Source organism: Dipodomys merriami, unplaced genomic scaffold, assembly GCF_024711535.1.
Source record: "Dipodomys merriami isolate MVZ:Mamm:240054 unplaced genomic scaffold, mDipMer1.0.p SCAF_5, whole genome shotgun sequence".
Taxonomy (NCBI): domain Eukaryota; kingdom Metazoa; phylum Chordata; class Mammalia; order Rodentia; family Heteromyidae; genus Dipodomys; species Dipodomys merriami.
Genome location: NW_027206068.1, coordinates 76,420,036 through 76,443,656, shown reverse-complemented (window position 1 = coordinate 76,443,656; position 23,621 = coordinate 76,420,036). Strand labels below are relative to the sequence as shown.

Sequence of the window (23,621 nt, the reverse complement as noted above, 5' to 3'; positions counted from 1 at the left end):
ACGGCCGTTGTGTCCTGGAGACTTCCTCAGGTCCTTCCTCCGCCGAGGGTGCATTTCCAGTGAGCCTGCCCGTGCAGGCCCCAGCAGAGGGAAGCCGCAAAAATGTGTGTGTAGCACACGCAACACACGCAGCACACGTAGCACAGGATTTTTTTCTTTAAAGCCTGGTTAAGATGGGCAGGAATTTCAGGGGCAGCCCAAGGGCTCCTGAATGGCTTGGAGCTCATGAAAATGGAAGTAGCTACCCCTGCCCCCATGTACACAACCCACTGTGACCCACTGGGGCAGACCAACTAGGGACATGTTCCAGTCAAACCAAAGTGCTAAAAACTGAGATGTCCAAGGTGCAAAACCAAGAGAGGGAACATAGTGCTTGGATGCAGGACCGAGGCAGTGGTCCACACGGGCGTGGGGAGACCGCAGTCTAATGGCACCTGCCAACATTGGCATCAGAGAAGCACCACCATCCAGGGCTTAGAAACCTCGATTTCATAGCCCCAAAACATCTCAGATGCCAGAACATTCTGAGATGGATGTCTGAAAGCACAAACAGTGCCTTTCTACACATACAATGTCCTTGCCTCTTTACACATGCCTGCTGCTATGGTTTTGATGTGGCCTGTCCCCCAAAAGCAGGATACTAGTACTGGCAGGGAGTTAAGAGGCACAGCCCAAGGAGGGAGTTAGGGTCATTCTAGAGATCAGTTATAAAAGCCTGGGCCTGCCCTACCCATCCTATACCCAGCTGGCATCCTGTATCCAGATGTGCCCGCATGTGCTTCCCCCGAGAAGCTGAGAGCCCTTGCAGAGCAAAAGTGACACGTCAGATTCCAAACCTGTGAACAAAATGAACTTCTAAGTAGCCTGCCTCAAGTATTTCATTATAGTGACAAAAACACTGACTGGCACACCTATGATAAAGTTTAATTTATAAACTAGGCACAGTAAGAGATTAACAACAATAATAGTAAAATTCAACAGTTGTAACAATATACTACAGGTATAGTAGTAAGTAGGTAAGTATGGTGTTCATCTCTGGAATTTTCCATTTAGTATTTTCAGACTCCAGTTGACTGTGGAAGAAATCAAAACTGCAGGTAAGAGAGTACTGCTAGGTTTATTACTGTCCAGTGTTTCTAAACTTAAAACACTACACCAAATGGTGCCAGCCTCGAGTGGTAGAGCATCAGCCGAGAAAGCACAGTAAGCTTAAGGCCCTGAGTGCATGCCCCAGTATTCAGCCCACCTCAAAAAAATGTTCTGAAGGCAAACTTTATTGGGAATAAAACTTTATCATTTAAAAGGAGTATCACAGGTAAGCTTAAGAAGTGACAAAAGGCAGTCCACACACACTGACTCATGCCTGTAACCCCAGCTACTTGGCAGGTGAGAATGGGGAGGTTCCAAGTTCAAGGCCAGCCCTGGAAAAAAGTTCTTGAAAGCCCCTTCTCAACCAATAAAAAGCTGGGTATAGTGGCATGCGCTTGTCATCCCAGCCACATGGGGAACAAAAACAGGAGACTAACGGTGCCAGATGGCTCAGAGAAAAAAAAATTACAATCCTACTTAAAAATAATGAAAACAGGGGCTGGGAAGGTGGCTCAGTGTTAGAGCGCTTGCCTTGCATGCTGGAGGCCCTGGGTTCAATTCCTCAGCACCACATAAGCAAAAAGCAAAAAGCCGGAGTGGCGCTGTGGCTCAAGTGGTAGAGCGCTAGCCTTGAGCTGAAGAGCTGAGGGACAGAGCCCAGGCCCAGAGCTCAGGCCCCATTACCGGACCCCCAAAAAAAAAAAATTTTTTTTTTAAATAATGAAAGCAAAAAAGGCTAGAAGTGTAGCTCACATGGTAGGGCATACACCTAGCAAGCGAAAGGTCCTGAGCTCAACCCCAGTATCATAAAGAAAACAATATGAAAAGAGACCAAAAGAGCACCACACTCATCAGGAAGAAATTTACAAAGATTCTAACCGCTTTTATTACACCAGTGCAAGTTAGCATTTCATACACACTCACCAACATCAAACCATCATCTTCTATAAAATAGTTCAGACAGCTCAAACAAAAAACAAAGAGACACATTATCTATAATAATCTCATACAATACCATTTAGTGTTCAGATTTTTTTCACTCCAATAAAGTACAATTTCCTAGCAAACATGTGGCAAAAAGTTTGCTGTTTTGTTTTGTTTGCCTATATACACATCAGAACATGCCTCACAAAGAAAAGTCGATTACAGCACTCCATCACATCAACAACTACCCAGGCTGGGTCAGCCAGCTGTACCAATACCATAATATACAAAATGATAGGAAATATAAACATCCATTTGTACTTCAAGTTTATAACATTTTATTTACAAAAATAGGCTGGGAGGATGAGCGCTCCCACCCACATCTGCCCTGGGGTGAACTATTTTGTGCGTGTTTTCCCCCTAATGATTCATGAAGTGGTATTTGGACTCCTTCGACTTATTTGTGAATGAGAAGCTGGAGGGGGTGATGGGCAGGAGGTGGGCACAGCACAGCCGCACACAGACATGGCTTTACAGGAAGGCTGCGCTGACCCCATGCAATGGGCACCGTGCTCAGGGGGCACAGAGCCACACTCGTCTGGGCTCTGAAGGACACTTGTTCCCAGCACAACACTGCTGAATGACACTACGACATGACTCCAAAGACAGGGTTGTGGCGGCAGATGCTGGGGCCATACTCTTCATAGTCCCTCTTGGTGTGACAGACCTGGAAGAACTCCGGCTGGGGAGGCAGAGGCAGACAGAAACAGAAGCACTTAGAGGAAACATGAAATCAACTGCCATGGGGGAGAGACTGTCCCCACCCAGACCCCGCCCTGTCCTCCACACCACCGGAATAGGGCATTGACCTCTCTGATGTACCAAACAGGAGTTTATTTCATTTTAAAAAAGAAATGTAAGCCAGGTGCTGGTGGCTCACACCTGAAATCCTAGCTACTCAGGAGGCTGAGATCTGAAGATTGCAGTTTCTAGCCAGCCTAGGCAAGAAAGTCTGTGAGATTCGATTTTTATTTTTTTATTTTATTTTTTGGTCAGTCGTGGGGCTTGAACTCTGGGCTTGGGTGCTGTCCCTGTGCTTCAGCTCAAGGCAAGTGCTCTACCGCTTGAGCCACAGCGCCACTTCTGGTTTTCTAGTGGTTTATTGGAGATAAGAGTCTCACGGACTTTCCTGCCCAGGCTGGCTTTCAACGATATCCTCAGATGTCTCAGCCTCCTCCTGAGTAGCTGGGATTTCAGGCGTGAGCCACTGGCCCCCGGCTGCCCATGAGATTCTTATCTCCAACTGATCACAGAAAAGACTGGAAGTAGCGTTGTAGCTCAAGTGGTAGAGCGCTACCTTGAGCTGAAGAGCTGAGGGACAGTGCCCAAACCCAGAGTTCAAGCCCCACAACCGACCAAAAAAGAAAAAAAACAAAAACCTTAAGAAATATTCTATGTGACTTATGAAACTATAACCCCTCTGTACATCACCTTTATAATGAGAATAGAAAAACATTTTTAAAAGAAATGTACTCAGACTGCATTTTAGGACCAAATATACGCTGGCCCTAAATTAACAATGAATTAGCTATGCACAGATTTGAGTGATAAAAGCGGTAATTATTGGAGAAGTCTCTGGGATTAATGACTATTCAGGGTTCTTAAATTACTTTTGGATTTCACTTACCTATGGTTAGGGTTACACCTAATTAGCAAGGATACTTATGAATTAACTGTGCAATTTAAGTGATTGTTAAGTGATTCTATGGGATGGAATTAAATGTGTGTCTGTTTAAAGCCACATGAGCAGAACAAGCACTATTAACTTTCATGGACAATGTTTATCTAAACTTAGCAGAGAATGCAAAAATAAAAACAGAATCAACTAGAAAGGGACTTACAGTTGAGGCAAGCATGGAACCTCCAAACCACACGGCATAGCGCTGCATATGATGTGTGATCACCTGAACCTCCACAGGCTTTGGCTGGAAAAGAGAGCAATTCTAGTCCGAGCAATTAATCCCTTCTACTGACAGCCCTCACTGACAATACAAAGGCTTTCTTTCATGCCTCCCTCCCCTCCACCTCAAGGATATAGGCCCTTCCTCGCCCTCAGTCAAGTTGCCCTGCAGTGGCACCAACCACTCTCCAGCATTCTAGATGAGGGACAGAGCAAGCCTGGCCAGCAGAGGTCATTTATTTACTGTGAATACAACTCCAAGCCTCTAACCCAACCTCATGACCACAGGAATCTGACTGTGTAACACTAAAAGAACTGCCCTTTCCCACAGTCAGTGGGCCTGTGTCATTCCCACTTCCCTTCCCAAAGCCAATCATGGTGAGAAGCCCTTGGACAATTCGTTGGAGGAACACACTGAATCTCCCTCACTCCTGTGGGATATAACAGTTTGGTCTCATGGCACCTGGTCACAGCATGCCTTGTCCCTTACAACCCAGAAGATGACAGGCACATGCACTGGGACAGCATGACACCGGCGCTGCAGCACAGGGGTGGTCAGGAACAAGCCAGGAGCAGACCTTAGCGGTGCACACCATGGTTACTGGATGCTGCCTCCTGAGAGCTGACCCAGGCCGGGATCCAACCTCCTACCTTGATCCTGCCGCCACTGAGCTCCTCACTCAGCTTCAGCCTGGCATCCACCACTCTCTTTAGATCTCTCTGCAGTCGACGTCCAAAATCCCTGAACATTGTTGAGCCTCCCGAAAGAACGACATTCTACAAAACAGAAGTGGAGGGTAGCCTTGGCCCAAGGTGATCTCACAACAGAATTCTCATATCCAGCCATCCAGTGATTGACTGAAGTAGCGAATGGAATAGAAAAGTGCAGGCTCTGTCATTTTTCTTCAGTGACCACGGAGTGAAAACCAAAACCACTGCCCCCACCACTCTCCTGGGCTGGGCAGCACCCTTACAAACTTGATCAAAAGCCTAAACACACTGAGCAAGCTGCGACAGACAGACCAAACTAGTATGAACCTTCAACATGTTTTGCCTTAATTATTACGGGAATAAGCCTTTACCCCAAATGCCTGGAGAAATATTTTCAGACAAGCCACACCTCTGCCTGCCTCACCTAGAACATTTCTGCCATGTGGCCACCCGAATGACATTAAATCACCCACTAGATGCTGAGGAACGCTGCATTCTCGCAGGCTACTGGAGCCATTTAAAACAATGAAAATCTGCAACCGCTGGTAGCTCACACCTGTAAACCTACTCAGGAGGCTGAGAGTTGAGAATCGAGGTTCAAAGCCAGGCCACGCAGGAAAGTTCATGAGACTCTTATCTCCAATAAACGACCAGAAAACCGGAAGTGGCGCTGTGGCTCAAAGTGGTAGAGTGCTAGCCTTGCTGAAGAGCTGAGGGACAGCGCCCAGGCCCAGAGTTCAAGCCCCACAACCGACCAAAAAAAAAAAAAAAAAAGACATCATTCTCATTTAACTTTCTAACAGCAAAAGCCATCTGAGAAAAACAATGTAAAAATCACTCTCCAAGGGAGCTGAGGAGCCTCCTCTGCAGTCCTCAAGCCCTGAACATGCCTGCCGTTCCAGAAGTCTTGAGGGTCTGCAGCCCTGCGTGCAGCCTTCACCCTCCCAGGCAGCAAGCCCCCACCAGTCTATGGGGAAGGAGGGATCACAAGGGAGCAGAGAGAATACATGGCTCCCCTGGGAGCCTAAGCTATAGATCCAGGATCTGGGGAAAGGCCCAGCCTGTGCACTGCTGCCCTCAAGAAAGACACACTGGGCTGGACACAAGGACCCTCTCCAAGGGCTCCTGCAACAGCTGTGCAGGCCCCAGCCCCAGATGCAGGACTAGGCAGGAGTAGCAAGGAAGGAGTAGGGCCATCAGAAGCCACCAGAGATCTGAGAACCCTACAACAAGCCCTGCCTGCTCCAGTCACTGAGCTGAAGGGGACTGTCACAGGCTAAAGCTCTCAAGAGTCCGGTGCCAGGGGAAACAACCACTAACAAGTGGTTAGCAGTGGTCTCATCCAATTTTTTCCCTTAAAGGAGACCTGGGCTTGGCCTTCAGGAGGGGCTGGTTCTGAGACGAACCTTCCTGGCCTCTATGGCAGGGAGGATTCTGGAAGCTGGAACCTGACTGGTCCCTTGGAGTTTCCCTCAGCTAGTCCAAGAAGCCATGATAGACAGGACTAGCCCTCTAAGCGGCTCCTACCACCCAGCGCCTACCTGGCAACAGAAAGCTTCAACGCACCTGCTGATGGCTCTCCACTACTAGAAGTGCCTGTCAGTCCTCCTTCATACACTCTCTCCTGGTCCTTAAAGCTCAAAATGCAGGTGCGTGAGAGAATATAGGCTGCTGCCAATCTCTTTCCTGGAAACGGGGTCTTCTGGTACCCATGTTACCCAGACACCATGGGCCTCTGAGCATCTGCTTCTACTGATAGACTAAATGTAAGTCTAGGTCCTCCACGCCCGTATCCTGTCTCCAGATCGACACGATGAATGACCACTGCTGTCCTCTGTCACCATGTGGGAAAATGATTTAGAAATGCCAGAGCCCAGGGAGGCCAAGGGACCATCAGCCAGACACTCAGTTCAGGGGTGGCCCTACTACTGATGTCACCCAACAGTGAGGGTGGCTGGGACAAGACCCTGCCCTGACAATCTCATGGCTACATTAGTATCAAACTGTAAACCACTGTTGCTGTTCCAACCTTGTCATTTCATCTACTAATATGTTTTTTTTTTTCCCTCTGCAGTCCATCATCCAGTCAGGTTTTACAATTACTTGTCATGTCTCGGCAATGGGAACGTGGCTTTGTGGTAGAGTGCTTGCTTAGCATGCATGAGGCCCTGGGTTCAATTCCTCAGTACCACAAAAACAAAAATAAAAATCTAAAAACTTGAAAAGGACATTTAAATAAAGAAGTTATACATTTTAAAATAATAACTCACTGTCATATGAAAATAAATACCAATTGGTACACTTCCAAAGCAAGGCAGGATCTTGAGCTACCTTCAAAGGTAAGACACATGAGACTCATGTTCCTAGTGTATTCTCACAATCATAAAGGCAACACCACATACATGCAGTCAAATAACTTCAGACTAAATCGCCAAGGGGCTTCGCTAGGGAAAGACAGTCTTCCAACAAATGATGCTAGAATAATAGGTATCCAGGGGAGACAAATGGACCTTCCACTTATTACTTTCTTTCACATACACAAATTAACTCAAAATGGGCATGGTAAATAAGTGTACACATTAAAAGCTACAGATTTTCTAAAACTATTTAAAACTTCATGACTAGAGGATAGGCATAAATGTCTTATATATTACATAAAAAACATGAATCATATCGAAAAAAAAAACTAGTAAGTTGGACTTCATAAAACAAACAATTTCCTTTCTCCAAAATATATTAACTAGAAGAGCACTGGTGGCTCATATCTGTAATCCTAACACTAAGGAGGCTGAGGTCTGAGGATCTCTGCTAGAAAATAGCCCAGGCACACAAATTTGAGACTCTGATCTCAGCGTAGCCAATAAAAACAAAGCTGGAGCACCAGCCTTAAGCGAAAAACTAAGTACAGGTCCTTCTTTGTACCAACACAAAAGAAAAAAAAAACTAAGAAAATGAAAAGATTAGTCACAGACTATTTGTCATATATACATCTGACAAAAGACTTGTACCTAGAATTTATGAGGCATAAACAATGGCAAAATCAAACAGGTTATCTTACCAGTAGCTCACGCCTATAATCCTAGTTACTCAGGAGGCTGAGCTCTGAGGATCAAAATCTGAAATCAATTCAGGCAGTCAAAACTGAGAGACTCGAATCTTCAATAAACCAGTAAAAAGCTAGTGTGAAGGAGTAGGTTGTTTGGAAAATGACCATGTATATACAATAAATGACTGATAATATTGGTAACTGGAGTCACAGGAACATGATGTACTATCTACCAAACTTTCAGAAAAAATGGAGTTCTAACTCAGAACAAATGGAGTTCTTAAACATTATTGATGGGGGTAAATGGCATAAGCACTTTGAGCAAAGTTGCACCGTTGTTACAAAATTGACCATACTCTTAATCAGTTGACAGGGCCATTATACCCCTAGGTATTTACCCAAGAAAAATAAAACTTACCCACATAGCCTTTGGATATACATCCACATTTCCAAAACACTTTTTTTGGTTGATGTTTTTGTTTTTAAATAAGTATTTTATTGTGAAAATACTGTACAAAGGGGTCACAATTACATGGGCAAGGCAACGAGTGCATTTCCTATCAAGCATTGTTGCCTCCTCCTTTTTTCCCCTTCCCATCCCTTCCCATCTCCTCCCCCCCCCACCTCTCCCCTCATCACCTTCCCACCCCACTTTGTTGTTGCCAAAACACTTTTTTTTTTAATCATTAGAAACTAGAAACAAAAAAAAATGGCATCAGCAAGAAAACAGATAATCTGTGCAATGTCCATACTCTGAAATGGTACTCCCTCAATGAAAGGAAGTGAACTCTGACAGGCAACTCAATGCACTAGCTAGGTAAAAGAAGCCAGAAACCAAGGGTTCACATTGTCTGATCCCATCTATACAAAACATGAAGCTGAATCCCATCTCCAGAGGCAGGAATCAGACCGGTACTCTCCAGTGCTGGGGGAAGGAGGGCACTGGCAGGAGGGGGCTGCCAGCAGTGGTGAGATGGGTAATACATTTCAACATCCAACACAGCCTTCTGTAGAAGGCTGAGGCCATGTCCTACACCCTAACCCTATGTTGTCTGTCAACTCTCTAAACTGTTCACATAGGCTGACTGAATGATATGCTTAAATTGTATCTCAAAGATGAACTCTGAACAATGAATGACCTTATAGAAGAGGTAACAACTGTGCTGAGGGTCGGTGACAAGAAGGAAGCCCTCCCTCATGAGGGCTTACGCATTGTCAACTGTCCATGATCTCTAACCTCATTTTCTTAATACACAGCACCTCTATGTGGAAGCAAGATCAAAACAAACACCCTGATTTGTGTCACATATTTAACCTCTAAGAGTGCTATGGTTTTGTGTGCCCAAATGTCAGTATCAACAGATCAAGGAGCGTTGCTGGAAGAAGCAGCCTTCACATGCATGCTCTTATCCTTATCCTGTACTAACTATCCAGCCTGGTTCTCTGTCGTCCCTCCTCCCTTCCAGCTCTGCCCATGAGTGCATCTCCTCTTCCACACTGGAGGAAGGTGAGGGTGTCAGCGCCCTGGGCAGGTCACTGCTCTATCCAGGGCTTCTCAACCCTGGTCCCTTGGGCAGGGACTCTAGCCGCTGTCCATGCAGTACACACAGTGGGCCCTGGGGCCTGGAAGAGCACAAAGCTGGCTGGGTGCTCTGCACATCAGAAGTAGGCAGGAGAAACATACAAATATTTACTGATCATAATGCATACTGCACCAAGTCGGGCTGGAAGAAATTGTTTTGCCTGACAGAAATATGAAGTAAGAGCAAGGAAACAAGTAGAAGACAACTTTAAAAAGATTAAGAAACACTGACTTAGCCAGGTGACAGTGGCTCAGGCCTGTAATCCTAGCTGCTCAGAAGGCAGAGATCTGGAGGATGGTAATTCTAAACCAGAAAAGGTCATTCAACTCAATCTTTAAAATAACCAGCAAAAAGCATGGCTGGAGAGGCATAGCTTAAGTGGCAGACCGCCAGCCTAAATAGCACAAAGCTCTGAATTCAAACACCAGTGGGGAAGAAGGAGAGAAGGGAAAAGGGAGAAAGGTAAGGAGTGAGGCCTAAAGTCCTGCTCCTGACAACATAACGCAGTCCTCCACAGGTGGACCTCGGCCTGTGCCTGACTCCACTAGTGCCAAGCAGACAAGTCCAAAAGTGGCTGACATCCTCCATCACTCAGGACTTCTAGACCTGAAGCAAGTGGTAGGTATTTCTTTCTTCTCTGGGCTTCAATAACCTCCACTGTACAGTAACATTACTAGAGAACTTGTGTGGAAACTCTACAAGGTGCTGCCGAGTCAGCCCTGGTCCAGGGTCCCATTCCACAACATGAACCAGCAGGCCCAATGTCAGAGCCCTCCTGAGTTCCCATTTCACCTCACATCCACCCACAGAAGGGCTGAGCACCCACTATCACCCCTTCCTGTGCCCCGCCACTGTACACAGAGTACAGTGAGCTGGGCCTCCAAGCATCTGTAGGGTGAATGAAGGACATCATCTCTACTCTCTAGAGTGCATGGGAGCACACCACCATCCACCATCAAATGCTCCAAGGCAGCCAAAGGCTCCCTGCTGAATCTCAAGTCAGACAATGCTATTTCTTTCCCATTTCTCCCAGGACATCTCAAGACCTCTCCCTGTTCTGGCAATGCCCTATGAACAGACTTCAAAACCACACTGTGAGCCTCTCCCTGAGTGACCCTGCCCCATGAGACAGCCCTACCACTCTGCTCCTGGAAGCCAGTCTAGGTAAAACAACTTCCCACCTCCTAACAGAGCAAAGCACAGTCTGCCTTTAAACACCTATACACCCAAAACAAGTTGCAAAGGGAGTATCCGTACTTGTTAAAAGTCTTTGAAGGAACAGGACAATTATTGGGGGGAGGGGGAGTCTTGCTATACGTAGTCCAGGCTGGCCTTTAAACTTACTATGGAGTCCAGGCTGGCTTCAAACTTGTGGTCCTCCCGCGTCTGCCTCCCAAGTGCTGGGATTACGGGCGTGCACCACCACGCCTGGCTGAAAAGGAACAAGTTTTTACCTTTCATCATGAGGCACATAACAATATAGTCAAAATTTTAAGGTTATAATGCCAAAAACAAGGGAAAGCCTCGTCTCAATATTTAGCTATAAAAGCACCCCTTTCCCGCTCATCCCTATCCAAATTTTTACTTCTGCCCTCTGAACTCTCTCCTGCCAGCACTCTGTTCCTGGTACTTGAAAACAAGAAATAAATCACACCCAACTCCACCCAAAGCCCTTGGCCAACTCTACAGGGGCAGGGACATTTTTTACCAACACTGGCTGACCCCCAGAGGAAAATGCCTGGTTAGCCTGAAGCCTGTCAGACATCAGGATATTCCCAAGGAGGGAGAAGGGTGAGGAGATAACACGCTCCTCCAGCTTGCATTCCCGCCTTCTCAACCTAACTATACAGCTAGCTTGCACAGAAATAAGACCAACTTCTTAACTAGTCTTCTATGGGCATTAACATGTTGCCACAACTTGCTGCTTAGTCAGAGCTATTCAAATCTAGTCACTTGCTCTGGTTTATTACTGGTATGCCTTTGTGCCATCAGAGTGGGGAGGGAGGGGGAAATGAAAAAAGCTTTAAAGATAAGCTAATGAACTTACCAATAGTATATTCTATCTCATCTCAAAGTAAGGCAACAGCGCTTACTTAACAACTCTATACCCAGAAGGATGACCATCTAGCCTCTTAACCAATTTCCCATGGAGGAGAAAGTAAACATTTTTCTAAGGCAGTCTTTTAAAAATGATGCCATGGCCGGGCTCTAGTGGCTGCTGCCGACAGCTCAGAGCTGAACGGCAGGCTGAGGTAGGAAGGACTACAGCTGGAGCCTGAGCAGGAAAACTTATGAGCCCCTCCCAGTCTCTGGGCTCAGTGACACATGCCTATCATCCCAAACTATGTGGGAAGATGAGATCAACCAAAAAGTCCACAAGACTCCTTCTCTATGAAGCCAGTCTGAAGTAAAATGATCACAGCCCAGGCAAGAGAACCCTATCTCAAAAGAATCTAAGATGGAAGTGGTGCTGTGAGCACTCGCCTTGAGCTGAAAGGGCTCAGGGACAGCGCCCAGGCCTAGAGTTCAGGCCCCACAACTGACAACAACAAAAAAAAGAAGCTAAGATCTGAGGATCAAGGTTCAAAGCCAGCCTGGACAGGAATATTGGTGAAACTCTTATCCCATTAACCAGCAAAAAGCCAGAGTGGAAGTATAGCTCAAGTAATAGAGCATCATCCTTGAAAAAATAGCCAAGCAAGAGTTGAAGCCCTGATTTCAAGCCCTGGTAGCAACACAAAAAATAATACTAGGGGCTGAGAAGGTGGCTCAGTGGTAGAGCACTTGCCTTGCATGCATGAGGCCCTGGGTTCAATTCCCCAGCACCACATAAGCAAAAAGAAAAAAAGCCAGAAGTGGTGCTGTGGCTCAAGTGGTAGAACGCTAGCCTTGAGCTGAAGAGTTGAAGGACAGCACCCAAGCCCAGAGTTCAGGCCCCACGACTGAACCCAAAAAAAAAAGAGTTTTTGGGCTGGGAAGGTGGCTCAGTGGTAGAGCGCTTGCCTTGCATGCATGAGGCCCTGGGTTTGATTCCTCAGCACCACATAAGCAGAAAAAAAAATGCCGGAAGTGGCGCTGTGGCTCAAGTTGTATTGTGCTAGCCTTGAGCTGAAGAGCTAAGGGACAGCGCCCAGACCCAGAGTTCAGGTCCCACATCCAGACCCCCCCCCACCAAAAAAAAATTTTTTTAATTAAAAAAAAATAATACTAATGATGATAACAAGTAAAAAGCAGGGGTAGAGGCAGGGTTCAAGGGTAGAGCACCCTAACAAAGCATAAGGCCCTAAGTTCACATTCCTATTGGTCCTGAAGTAATGAAAAAATCATTAAACTGATACTTTATTCACGGTTACTTAAAATATTTCTTTTGTTGTTCATCCTGGGGTCTGAACTCAGGGCCTGTGCACTCTGCCTCAGCTTTTTGCTCTACCACTTGAGCCATAGCTCCACTTCTGGCTTTTTCTCTTTCCTTTTTTTTTTTTTTTTTTTTTTTTGCCTCCTAGCTTCAGAGGTTTCAATGGTTTATGGCAGGGAGTATTTCATATCATGGCATCCAGGAAAGAGAGGAGAGAGAGGAGAGGGGAGAGAGATGGGAGAAAGGAGAGAGAGAGGGGAGAGAAAAGAGAGGGGAAAGAGAGAAAGAGATTGTGTGTGTATGTGAGAGAGAGAGAGGAGAGAGAGAGGGAGAGGGGGGGAGAGAGAAAGAGTGCCAGCACCTACTACTTTTGAGTAGTCAATTGGAGATGAGTCTCTTGGACTTTTCTGCGCAGTGGCTTTGAACCTCGATCCTCAGAACTCAGCCTTCTGAGAAGCTAGGGTTAGAGGTCTGAGTCCCCGCACCCAGCTCAAATCAGCTTCATTAGAGTTCAATTCCATGGAGGCTTAACACGTCAGCAAACACTTACCAGGCCCACTTTCTGAAACCCTCCCTCACTAAGCTGTTAAGTGTTAGTCTCCTGTTCAAGACCACTCCTGGGATCTCACAAAGCCCCCTGGTCTCAGCTTCCACGCGTGCTAGGAGACCCTTCCACACTCCCTCACCACACCCCCAGCCCAGAACTGTGTTCCTGCTCTCCCGCTCCCCATCCACCCCAGCTCTGACACTGTACTGGGGCCATGCAACAAGCACATGCCTCTCCCCAGCCGGAGGGACTCTGCACCTGCTCTGGGCACGGCTGATCCCATGGTGCCCACAAGGGCAAGCAGGTCCCAAGCAGCATCACTCAGTGAATAAATGAGCAAGTGGACCTCACAGGGCTGGGCTAACACCCAGCCCCCTCTGCCTCTGCAGCTCAGCACCACCTGCACCTGGCAAGGCCTCAGCCTGGACCTTCCGTATAATTCACCTAGGGAGGAGCCGCCCCTCCTTCCTTTGATAATGCATTGTCTTTGTAAATCTTGATAGAAGAAATAAAACTGAAATTTCTTGGCATGTATGAAAATGAAATGATGAAACCTGAGGAGATTTTCAAGAGGAAGAAGTAGAATGGGGGGGTCAGGGGATGTGAGGATACGGGTACACTGTGTACAAAGTATACAACTGATGCATGCTAATAAAAAAGGGACAAAAACTCAAAATGCACTACTCTGTTAAACATCAAATCACATCTTACTACAAAGCCACACGCTATTACAAAGCTGCAAAATGGAATTAGTTCAAATTAGAGACTATATATATTTTAGTTGGGTGCCAGTGGCTCACGCCTGTAATCCTAGCTACTCAGGAGGCTGAGAGCTGAGGATTGTGGTTCAAAGCCAGCCCAGGCAAGAAAGTCCATGAGACTCTTATCTCCAATGAACCACCAGAAAACCGGAAGTGGTGCTGTGGCTCAAGTGGCAGAGTGCTTTGCCTTGAGCTGAAGAGCTCAGGGACAGCACCCAGGCCCAGAGTTCAAGCCCCACAACCAACAAAAAAAGGAAGAGAAAATGTGTGTGTGTGTGTGTGTGTGTATATATATATATATATATATATATATATATATATATATATATTTTCCCCCTGGGGGGCGGTCAGTTGTGGGCTTGAACTCTGGGCCTAGGCATTGTCCCTCAGCTCTTCAGCTCAAGGCGGGCACCTACCACTTGAGCCACAGCGCCACTTCCAGTTTCTAGAGGTTAATTGGAGATAGTCTCACGGACTTTCCTGCCTGGGCTGGCTTTGAACCACAATCCTCAGCTCTCAGTCTCCTGAGTAGCTAGGATTACAGGCGTGAGCTACCAGCGTCAGACTAAAATTAGAGAATATTTTATATAGCTATCCTACTGGAATAAAACTAAAACTAAACCAGGCACACTCCCTGCTTACTGTGGGCAGAATTCTCAGGAATGGAGGAGATATAGTAGAGGCACCTGCACACCATGTTTATTGCAGCCCTATTCACAACCACCAAGCCATGGAAACAACCAATAAATGACTGCTCTACAGTCAATGAATGGATCAAGACAATGTGAAATGAGTAATGTATTTGTATTTGTGTATTCCAACGAATACTACTGATCAGCCATAAAGAAGAATTATAAACCAGGCTCAGAAAGACAAAGGTTGCATGTTTTCTCTCATTTGTGGACATTAGACACAAAACACAAACATATAAGTACACACATACAGGATCATGCATCTGCATGTGTGTATGTGAATGAGAATATAGAATCAAGCTAACTGAAACATGATTATTTTGTTTGGTTGGTTTTTTTGTCGGTTGTGGGGCTTGAACTCTGGACCTGGGCACTGTCCCTCAGCTCCTCAGCTCAAGGTGAGCATTCAAACACTTGATCCACAGTGCTACTTCCAGTTTTCTGAGTGGTTTATTGGAGATAAAAGAGTCTCATGGGCTTTCCTGCCCAAGCTGGCTTTGATCCGTGATCCTCAGATCTCAGCCTCCTGAATAGCTAGGATTTCAGGTGTGAGCCACCAGCCCCGCCTGAAACATGATATTTGAGATGTGTAATGCTGCAATGAAATCCACTTGAACAATTAACAGACAGTGTAAGGAACATTAGGAAGCTGAAATATGTCTGGACTAGAGTGTGGGCAGCTGGTGGAGAGGGGCAGGTGAACAGACAGGGGAAGGAAAGTAAATGTAGCCACAGTAATCTACTGTACATGTGTGAAAATGATATAAGGGCAGGGAAGAGGAGGGGGGAGAATGGAGGGTCACTGATCAAAATGCATTGGATTCATAAATAGACATTAAAATGAAATGGCCTTTTATAACAAACTGACTCTAATAAAGGGATAATAAAACTACAGCATTTTCTCTGACTGATATTCCCAATCTGTCCCATAAAAGGTTTTTATTTCCACGTCTTTTTAATTTGTAATTTGTAACCAGTGTCAATAACAATAATAATAATAGGTTCAGCATGTGGCAGCTACTGTGCTATGACAGCCTTTACCCCCACAGAAGCCACAGAATATTCACATGTAGCTGTCATCACCCCAGTTCACAGATTCAAGTGCCAATGCTGAAAATTAAGTATTGGCCCAAAGCCCCAAAGCCAGGAAAGTATAGATCTGCCAAATTCCACAGCTCATGGGACCAAGAGAATAAAACTATGTTCTTAGTTCTTAACATAATTACTATGAAATTGTTACTATATACCAAGTACCATGCTTTAATCCTGGGCAAGGATTACCTAGTTACATCCTCCAGCAATTAGGTCCTCAGAACACCAACCTTCCCCATGCCCATCTTGCACCTGGGGAAGAAAGGCACAGCCAGCCATGACACTGGTAAGTGGCTCCACTGTGTGAAGACACCTGCTGCGTAGCTGCCGACACTTAACCACAGCAATCCAAAAAGAATACTTCTCAAGAGCCTTCAATAAAAGCCAAAACTCCACATGATTCATTCTAACTGAGGAAGACAAAGTGATTTCTCATGAGTAAATGAGTACATTTCATGGGTTACGGTTCTGGCCACCAGCAACCTACTGTCAAAGCCCACTTAACACTGTAACTGAAAAGCCAAATGTATGCAAAGACCTGTGAGATGGGTATGCTTTTTAGTCAGAAAGTACCTGCTCCACTCAAGTCAGCAAAACCTAAGTCAGAACCACTCAGCTCCAGATTTCAGGCATTCCCATGTATGTCAGATTATGCCCAATGTACATACACACAACTTTTGGTAAAGAAATAAACTGTGACCTAACATTAAAAAAAAAAAAAAACCCTTAGGAAATGAATTAGTACTGAAACAGACACAGCAGAAGCGTGAAACCTCATTAGAAAGTGGTTCTGGAAAGCTGGGCACTGGTGGCTCACACCTGTAATCCTAGCTACTTGGGAGACTTGAGATCTGAGGATTGCAGTTCAAAGCCAGTCAGGGCAGGAAAGTCTGTGAGACTCTTATCTCTAATAAACTACCAGAAAACTGGAAGTGGTGCTGTGGCTCAAGCGGTAGAGCGCTAGTCTTGAGCTGAAGAGCTGAAGGACAGCGCCCAAGCCCAGAGTTCAAGCCCCACAACTGACGAGAGAGAGAGAGAGAGAGAGAGAGAGAGAGAGAGAGAGAGAGAGAGAGAGAGAGAGAGAGAGAGAGAGAGAAGAGATGGGGCTTGAACTCTGGGCCTGGGCGCTGTCCCTCAGCTCTTCAGCTCAAGGCGAGCACCCTACCACTTGAGCTACAGCGCCACTTCCGGTTTTCTGGTGGTTTATTGGAGATAGGAGTCTCACGGTCTCTCCTGCCCGGGCTGGCTTTGAACCGTGATCCTCAGGTCTCAGCCTCCTGAGTAGCTAGGATTATAGGCGTGAGCCACCAGCGCCCAGCTGGAGTCTTAATTTCTTAACCAAGTGCTCACAAAGTAATTTTAAGTGAACACAAAGAATATAAAATATATCCATCTACTAGTTTGCATTTCTGGACAATAAAAGAAATCAAAGTAGTAACTGACAGTCAATAACAGAAAGACTTCTGCTTTTTTTATTAAGGCTTTTGGTTTATCTCAAGTTTTCTAAACTGAGTATGTATTTTAAATCAGAAATAATGAGTGTAACTTTCCCACACAGAGACTGGGTTTTTACAATGCAGTATCCTGTAGCTTGTTGAAAGGTTTTGTAGATTTATTAAGTTCATTGTGCTGAGTAATTTTTTTCTTTTTTGTCAGTCCAGGGGCTTGAACTCAGGGTCTGGGCACTGTCCCTGAGCTTCTTTTGCTCAAGGTGAAACACTCTATCACTTGAGCCACAGCACCACTTCTGACTTTTTTTTTTGTAGTTCATTGGAGATAAGTCTTAGGGAGCTTCTTGCCCAGGCTGGCTTCAAACCACAATCCTCAGATCTCAGCCACTTGAGTAGCTAGGATTACTGGTGTGAGCCACCAGCACCCAGCTGCTGAGTACATTTTTCAAGAATCCTCAATGGTTTCAACAAGACCTACCTTGCTGTGTTCATGTGTACTTTATGATACTAAATAAAATTCTTTGTTTGAAGTCACCTCTACAAATCTATACAGATAAAGAATACCAAGGCACATAGAATCATAAATACCACACACAACTAGATAGCTCTACTAAAATTTAATCCAGAAGGATTTAAAATGAAATCCATACCAACAGCAAGTTCATTCATTAATATCTATCTAGTGTGGTGCTAAATGTAACAAAGCTTCCCACTCCTGTGATGTTAAGAGCACTTTGTGTTACAGGTGTGCTTCTTTTATATATATACATATATATTAAAAATGTTGTACAGAGGGGTTACAGTTACATGAGTAGGGTAATGAGTACATTTCGTAGAGAGCATTGTTACCTCCTCCTTTGTTTTTGCCCTACCATCACTTCCCTCACCTCCCCAACTCCTCCCGCACCCCCACCCTGACATTGTAAAGTTCGTTTTCAACATAGTGTCCTGTATATCTCATCGTCATCACAGTGGGTCAGCCTGCATCCCCATTTAAGTGTTCCCCAATATCCCTTCCACTCCCCAAATAAAAAAATGTATATACAAGATGCAGGACACCGGCATCAAATCCAGTGAAAACAGGGGTTATACTATGGGGGAAGAACAAACAAAAGAATCACATAGTGCATTGTAAGTACATTAAAAACAATAGCAATAAAGAAAAAAACCACTCGTGTCCCCATCTTGGGGTACATTTTGCTTAACATTATTTCATGTGGTCATATGTACATAGCCTTTGACCTTCTCTGCTTGTCCTAGACATGTACTAGTTATTGCAAACAAGGGAAACCGTGGGACCTATGTTTCTTTGGGCCTGGTTTACTTCACTTAATATAATTTTTTTTCCAAGTCTTTCCATTTCTGACTCCGTTCGACAGACACACAACGCCACCTATCAGCCACCGTGTGTAACCGCAGCAGTGATGGGAATGCTCACGGGGACTGAGGTTACTAGCTCAGTGCTACAGTGCTTCCTGGGCTCTGTCCCCAGCACTGGGCCACACCAAGGTCCTCCCAGTGGTCTTCCAGACCCCAAACATTGCATTTTCAGCCCATGTCCCTGATACCCCCAAGCACTCTTCTAATCCTGTCAGGTTGCTTACATCCTTGCCTGAGGTCCTCAAGGTCCTCCTGTGTGAGGCTGCTCTAGGTAGTCTAGGAATCCCAGACAGCACACAGTGACTTGCACACCCCTTCCTGCCTGTCCCTGAACATCTGGTTCCAAGCACTTATTCCATGTTCAAATATTAGGTCCAGTGATGCTGAATTTCCTTCCAAACACACTCTACTCCCTTGGCTCCACAGATTATTTCCACTGCCTGGAATACCTGTCTTCCCTCTGAGCAGACCACACCAACCTCCAGTACTGGGACGGAGCTGTGCACAGAGTAGCCACCTGCCACACATGCCATGTAAATTGGTATAAATTCAAACGCTGTTGCTCAGCACAAGAGCAGCATACTGAACACCACAGAGGCAAAGCCCTTCCATCATGGTGGAGCACATGTAGAACACTGACCCTAAGAAGCCTCCTAAAATGCCACATCCACCTTATCCTCACTTATCCTCGGCCCACAGCATGCAGGTACCTATCTGGTATTCTGCAGGTACTCCAGACACAATGCTGCCAGAGCCCTGGCACAGCACCCTCTATACCTTTATCGCTCACTCGCTGCAATCTGGTTGTTTTTATCAGTACCCGGGCTCCAAGCCTGTCGGGCCTGCTGGTATTCTCCCCTAAGCCGCTCAGGCCTCCGTCCCAGTGTTTTGCTGATTAACTAGAGATGGGCTCTGACTCTTCTGCTCATGAAGGTTTCAAACCACAATCTCTGTCCCTCAACCTGCTGAGCAGTTAAGATCATATGCGTGAACCACAGTCAGGCTGCTACAGCTCCTTAAAAGTTACCCACTGGCCAAACACTGGTGGCTCACACCTATAACCCTAGCCACGCAGAAGGCCAAGATCTGAGACTGGCAGCCCAGGCAAGAAAGTCTGTGAGACTCTTACCTTCAATTAACTATCCAAAAGCTAGAAGTGGAGCTGTGGCTCAAGTGGTAGAATGCTAGCTTTGAGCAAAAAAGCGCAGGGGCAGAGCCCAGCTCTCAAGCCCCAGGACCAGCACACACACACAAAAAATTTTCCACTTGGCAAACACATAGATATCACAAGGCTTCTCTTCTCAGAAAGACAAAAATAAATCTTCCACTTATATGTTAGCAAGAAATATCCATTCAAAGTCATAAAAAAGCTGGGCACCGGTGGCTCATGCCTGTAATCCTAGCTACTCAGGAGGCTGAGATCTGAGGGTCACAGTTCAAAGCCAACCCAGGCAGAAAAGTCCGTGAAACTCTGATCTCCAATAAACTACTAGAAAACAGGAAGTGGTGCTGTGGCTCAAGAGATAGAAAGCTTGCCGTGAGCTGAAGAGCTGAGGGACAGCACCCAGGCCCAGAGTTCAAGCCCCACGACCAACCAAAAAAGAAAATTATAGGAAGTGTGGAACTGGGGGTGAAAAGGAAAATTCTGCAAAAGAAAGGAAAGGAAAAGGGAAAGAGAATGAGAAAAGAAAAGGAAAAAGGAAAAGGAAAGGACCCTTCGAGTTTCAGGCATGGCTCAGGCAGAAGAGAATCAGCCAATGAGCAAAAAAAGCAAACAGCAGATAATAAGTTCAAGTCCCAGGCTCAGACAAAAAAAGGAGGGGGGGAAGAAGGAGGAGGAGGAGGAGGAATAGGAGGAGGAGGAGGAGGAAGAGGTGGAGGAGGAGGAGGAAGAGGTGGAGGAGGAGGAGGAGGAGGAGGTAGAGGAGGAGGAGGAGGAGAGGGAAGGAGAGGGAAGGAGAGGGAAGAAGGAGAAGAAGAAACAACTTCTCTGCCTGCTACCCTGGCCAGAGCAGCCCTTTTCATCTGGCCAAGATTTCAACCAGGATTTCAGCTAAGTGGCCAATTTGAAAAAGATGAGAGGCTAGGGATGTAACTGAGGTAGTTAGTCTTGCTTAGCACACAGAAGGCCCTGGGTTCAATCCTTAGCACAAAAAAAGGAAAAGGAAAAAAGGGAAGCTGGGCGCTGGTGGCTCACGCCTGTAATCCTAGCTACTCAGGAGGTTGAGATCTGAGGATCACAGTTCAAAGCCAGCCTGGGCAAGGAAAGTCCATGAGACTCTCACCTCCAATTAACCACCAAAAAAACCAGAAGTGGTGCTGTGGCTCAAGCAGTAGATCCCTAGCCTTGATCTGAAGAGCTCAGACAGCACGCAGACCCAGAGTTCAAGCCCTAAGACCAACAAAAAAAAAAGGAAAAGGAAAGGATGATAAAAATCAATGATATATGTTTTATGCTTTTCTAACTTTGTTTCAAATATTAAAGATATCTGAACTAATTAACTATTAATAAGAAATTATATATACACATTGTTGTTTTGCAATATGCATTTTTTATTTAAAAGGCAATGAAAAATTATATATATACGTATATATATAAAACACATATGGTGTATATGTGTATGTAAGTGTATATACACACACAGTCCCAATTTAAGCAATTTATTACAGAAAAATCAACTGTGAACTATACTGAGATATATTCATATCTTCCTGACAAAAATAATGAACAGGGATTTTTAACAACTTCCAGCCCACTGCTAAAGCAGATTTAAAGACGTTCTCTTGCTGGTCCACTTCCCTCTGAAATTCATTTCCCACTACCTCCTACTCCTTCTACACCACCCACAGCTGTGGGGAAACAAATTCCTTGCACATCCCAGCCCCTCACTCTAGCAGTGCTCACAACCTGCCCTGTACCAGGCTGGTCTCCCCAACACCAAAGGCCAACTCTGGGCTCAGGTGGCATTTTTCAAACTGGCCTTGATCCCCTCTCCTAATTAAGTGCAATCTGCCCTTCTCTCGATTTGCTTGATTCACTTAAATGACAGAAGCTTGTAGGGGTTCCACGTTATTTCAGTATTTCCTGTGTTGTGATCAGCTTTAGAGACCAGAAACCATCAGGATTCTCTTCCAAGTGAGATAAAGATAAGTCTTGCCACCTTGGGACACATTATGAAATAATTATAAGAACTAGATTGCTTTCATTCCAAGTTCCAGAATTCCAAACAATCTGAGAACCATCACATGAACACATTCTCTCTGACTGTTCCCCTCCAGACTCTCATGTCTCCCTCCCTACTCTACACTGCACTGATCCTGACCCATTTACTAAAAGAATGATAGGTGTCACTTTCATCTTTTAATCAATCTATGGCTAAAACTGTCCCACTTCAAATATAGCTTTCCCAGGGGCTGGGAAGGTGGCTCAGTGGTAGAGCGCTTGCCTTGCATGCCTGAGGCCCTGGGTTCGATTCCCTAGCACCACATAAGCAAAAAGAAAAAAGCAGGAAGTGGCGCTGTGGCTCAAGTGGTAGAGCGCTAGCCTTGAGCTGAAGAGCTGAAGGACAGTGTCCCAGCCCAGAGTTCAGGCCCCACGACCAGACACCCCCCAAAAAAATATATATATAGCTTTCCCAGTTACTAGACAGTACAATATTTAAACGAAATCCCTCCAATTAGCTGTATCATATGTCCAAACCTTTAAATCATCTCCTCTTACAATTACAGTGGCTTGGGCTGGGAAGTTGGCCCAGGGGTAGAGCACTTGCCTTGCATGCCTGAGGCCCTGGGTTCGATTCCTCAGCACCACATAAGCAAAAAAGAAAAAACCTGGAAGTGGCGCTGTGGCTAAGTGGTAGAGCGCTAGCCTTGAGCTAAAGAGCTGAGGGACAGCGCCCAGGCCCAGAGTTCAGGCCCCACAACCGGACCCGCCCCCCCCCCCCAAAAAAAAAAAAAATTACAGTGGCTCACACCTGTAATTCTAGCTATTCAAAAGGCCAAATCGGAGGATTGCAGTTCAAAGCAGAAAAATTCCTGAGACTCTTTTTTTTTTTTTTTTTTTGGTCAGTTATGGGGCCTGAACTCTGGGCCTGGGCACTGTCCTCAGCTCTTTCCTAGCTCAAGGCTAGCACTCTACCACTTGAGCCACAGCGCCACTTCCGGCTTTTTTCTTTTTGCTTATGTGGTGCTGAGGAATCGAACCCAGGGCCTCAGGCACGCAAGGCAAGCGCTCTACCACTGAGCCACCTTCCCAGCCCTACATGAGACTCTTATCTCTAATTAACTAACAGAAAACTGGAAGTGGTGCTGTGGCTCAAGGGTAGAGCTCTCACCTTGAGCTGAAGAGCACAGGGACAGCACCTAAGCCAAACAACCGACAAAAAAAAAAAAATTATTATTATTGTTATTATTATCATTACAGTACCTGTAACAAGTCTCAGAGCCCAGGTCAAACTCTACCCACTGACAAAAATAACTTAGAGATAAAATTTGGAGATAAAATCCAAGTACTTTACCCAAGCAGTTTTTACCTTATACAGCGGACGGCGTACATCTATGGGACAGTTCTGTATTACTTCATCAACAACATCAGAGATAGATTCCATAAAGTCTGGGTTGGCAAACTAAACCACATAAAAATATTAGAAATCATACATTTCTCTCAAATATTATAAAATAATCTCTTTTAAAAGTAACTTTATTGAGGGAAAGGGTGATACTGTCCAAAAAGGAATGTAATCTTGACCTGACTGATGTAATTGTAACCTCTCTGGACAATACTTGTATAATAACAATAAATTTTTAAGAGAATAAATAAAAGTAACTTTAGAATGGAGGAAGGGTGAGAAAATGCAGTCATTATATTCAATGTACATTATGTTAATACTGAACAACATAACTTGAAGATAGGGATAGGAGAGAAGAAAAATGATGGAAGGAATGACATTGAACAAGATATACTATACTCATAACCTGACTTATGGAATTGAAACCTCTTTAAACAACTATTTAATTTTTAAAGTAATTTT

At 45.3% G+C, this 23,621-nt stretch overlaps 1 protein-coding gene across 6 annotated transcripts in view; it reads right to left on the bottom strand.

Moving 5' to 3' along the window:
• Positions 1–1,947: 1,947 nt before the first annotated feature.
• The window catches only part of Actr3b (actin related protein 3B), a 57,734-nt gene continuing 36,060 nt past the window's right edge, over positions 1,948–23,621 (bottom strand). For 5 of the 6 annotated variants that reach the window (XM_069997144.1, XM_069997146.1, XM_069997151.1 and 2 more), the window contains 4 exons: positions 23,124–23,216; positions 4,625–4,750; positions 3,915–3,998; positions 1,948–2,755 (listed from right to left, as the gene is read on the bottom strand). In XM_069997144.1, the coding sequence (XP_069853245.1) occupies positions 2,660–2,755; positions 3,915–3,998; positions 4,625–4,750; positions 23,124–23,216 (399 nt within the window). In that variant the 3' untranslated portion in view covers positions 1,948–2,659. The remainder of the gene's footprint in view (positions 2,756–3,914; positions 3,999–4,624; positions 4,751–23,123; positions 23,217–23,621) is intronic. The other variant, XM_069997145.1, reaches the window with a different exon arrangement.